The 2,500-nt window shown below is 32.7% G+C and overlaps 1 protein-coding gene across 1 annotated transcript in view; it reads right to left on the bottom strand.

The window, feature by feature from the left end:
* SA1 (stromal antigen) overlaps window positions 1-2,500 on the bottom strand; it is a 30,679-nt gene that overhangs the window by 16,273 nt on the left and 11,906 nt on the right. The window contains exons 4-5 of the mRNA XM_043007316.2: window positions 2,094-2,292; window positions 1,337-1,482 (exon numbers count right to left, since the gene is read on the bottom strand). Of these exons, the coding sequence (XP_042863250.1) occupies window positions 1,337-1,482; window positions 2,094-2,292 (345 nt within the window). The remainder of the gene's footprint in view (window positions 1-1,336; window positions 1,483-2,093; window positions 2,293-2,500) is intronic.

The following is a 2,500-nucleotide window of genomic DNA, read 5'->3' as shown; positions in this document are numbered from 1 at the left end:
CTAGTCTAGATAGATCTATTCACACAGAAGACCACACAAACATACATATACAAATGCATGTTCCTGGACACTTCCTGAATGGTGATGGATTAGACAAAATGGTAGACCTCAAAATTAGTAGGCCAATTTTTGAAACTTTCAATGAATAAGTAACACAAACTAAATAAACTACTGCACATAACTAAGCTGTCCTTCATAAATACTCTCTTCCCTAATTAACTGTCATCTCTATGTTCCTGAAATTACAGCTACTTTCACAAAATATAAAATAAAGCATCATCCTTTTTACTCTTGAAGTACATGGTAGGGATAAATAATGCTGCATATGAAGGCAACCTAAAAATAAGTGCAAACCAATCACTGTCTTTCATAAATACTCTATAATTAACTGCCATCTCTATGTTCCTGAAATTACGGCTACTTTCACAAAATATAAAATAAAACATCATCCTTTTTACTCTTGAAGTACATGATAGGGATAAATAATGCTGCATATGAAGGCAACCTAAAAATAAGTGCAAACCAATCACTATCAATTGCATAAATTATTGCATATATCAAAAATAAACTAAGATATTTCCATTCTTGTTGTATAGAGCTAATCAATTTTTTTTTGATTTTTCATGAAAACTGAATTAGACTACATCTATATAATCTTTTCTGCTACTCAAAATATGACCCCATGTAAAAGCAGAGTCTTAACCCATTCATGACTGGGCAGATATTTGCCTAATACAACTCATGTTGACAATATAGCTAGTATGCACACCTTCCTGCCAGATTTCCCCATACATGAGGCCACTCTGAACTTCTCAGAATGATGTTCCCCTACACTATTCTCACGTATATAAAAATAGAACTATGTGTGTATATGGCACAACTTCATGACGTGATAGGACTTCATCTGTTGTATCAGAAATATTCCAACAATATGATGTCATAGGTTAGAAATGATTTATTTTTATTATAATATCAGATAAATAGAATTATATAGAATCTCTATATCACTTGAAAACAAGGCTGCTTTTGTCTATGTCATCTATTCTATTTTTGCAGAGAAATCAATCTGATAATAGCCAGTCTAAAAATTCCAAAAATGTACAATAATTAATTCAACAAGATATAGCAATTTTCAAAGTGATCTTTTATTGTAAAAATAAACCACCACAAACAATATATTTGTAATCACTTTAACAATTATGCCTGTTTTTCCATAAAGTCCCATCTTTATATCTCTCTATTACTCTATATATCTATCTACAGTAGTTATACCTCTATCAATCTATATATACTATTACGAAAAGAGATATGAAAAGAGGAGACAAGTAATACATACCGCTAAAGCTGTTCTTCCATTTCTCACAATAAAATAGAGTGACTGTTCATCTTCAGCCATAACCTCAGTAATGGGTTTTCGGCCAGGCCTTCCTCTCTTGCGAGGTGGCTCCCCAACAATCTGGTCTCCAATCTTTTTAATGGTAGCTGTATGGAAAAGGAAAATGTTCAAATGCCTTTCTCATACTATAAGTGCTCTTTGCATTGACTGAATTTGATATATTATACTGTTCAGATAATCAAAACAAGTATCAAGTCAAAACATAAATTTCATATATCTGCTTATATTGAATCTGGAGGTATATGTCTGATAATCTAAAAAAGGTTGTCATATCATATTTGCATAAACTGTAATATAGCAAGAGATTGTATGTATAAAATATATACAATTTTCCTTTGCACTGTATGACAAAGGGAAATGATTAAATGCTTAAATTGGGCTGTGAACAGACAATTTATGACATGAAATCTTGTTAGTCTCACCTAATCGTTACTCAATACAATAAAGTTGACATGGTAATTCATTTTGTTATATACCAATATAATTCATTTAGTTATTCTATATCCAACCTATTTTACAAAATGCTCTACAATCTCAAAAACTTTCTAAATTAATGAATTACTATGGTGAAAAGTTGAAATTCAAAGTAATTTTTTAAAACAACCATCATTCATTATCATTCACACTCCATTTGCCTACACACAACTACCTCTTAACTTCATAAACCCCTGTTTATTCAAAGCCACTCAGGACCTACCAATCCTGCCTCGTCCTCGACCTCTGCCCCTCCCACGGATGGAAATGGTCAACCTGGGGATGGGCTCATAGTTCTGGGCTGGTTGCTGGTCCTCCTCGTCATGGGCATCTATGTCAGACTCAGCATCATGGTCCATGTCCTCATCCTGCTCTTCAGGCTCCATTTCAGGCTCTGGCTCTGGCTCTGGCTCAACATGTGCCTATGGTATGAAATTCTAATGAGCAATTACTACAATCATTTTGTCTACTATTTGATCTTATACTGGTCCAATTCTGATTGAAAAAAAATATTTTATCTAAAACATGTAAAAGCTATACAATAACCAAGGTTGGTATGTATCTGCCTACATGTAAATCATCCACAAATTCTAAAATATATTAATATAATTACTGAGAAAAAAAACATAA

The sequence above is a fragment of the Penaeus japonicus genome, unplaced genomic scaffold (assembly GCF_977035675.1).
Source record: "Penaeus japonicus unplaced genomic scaffold, GWHDUDI00000001_assembly GWHDUDI00000001, whole genome shotgun sequence".
Classification (NCBI taxonomy): Eukaryota; Metazoa; Arthropoda; class Malacostraca; order Decapoda; family Penaeidae; genus Penaeus; species Penaeus japonicus.
Note: the sequence above shows the minus strand (reverse complement) of the source record. Positions and strands in the feature narration are given on the sequence as shown.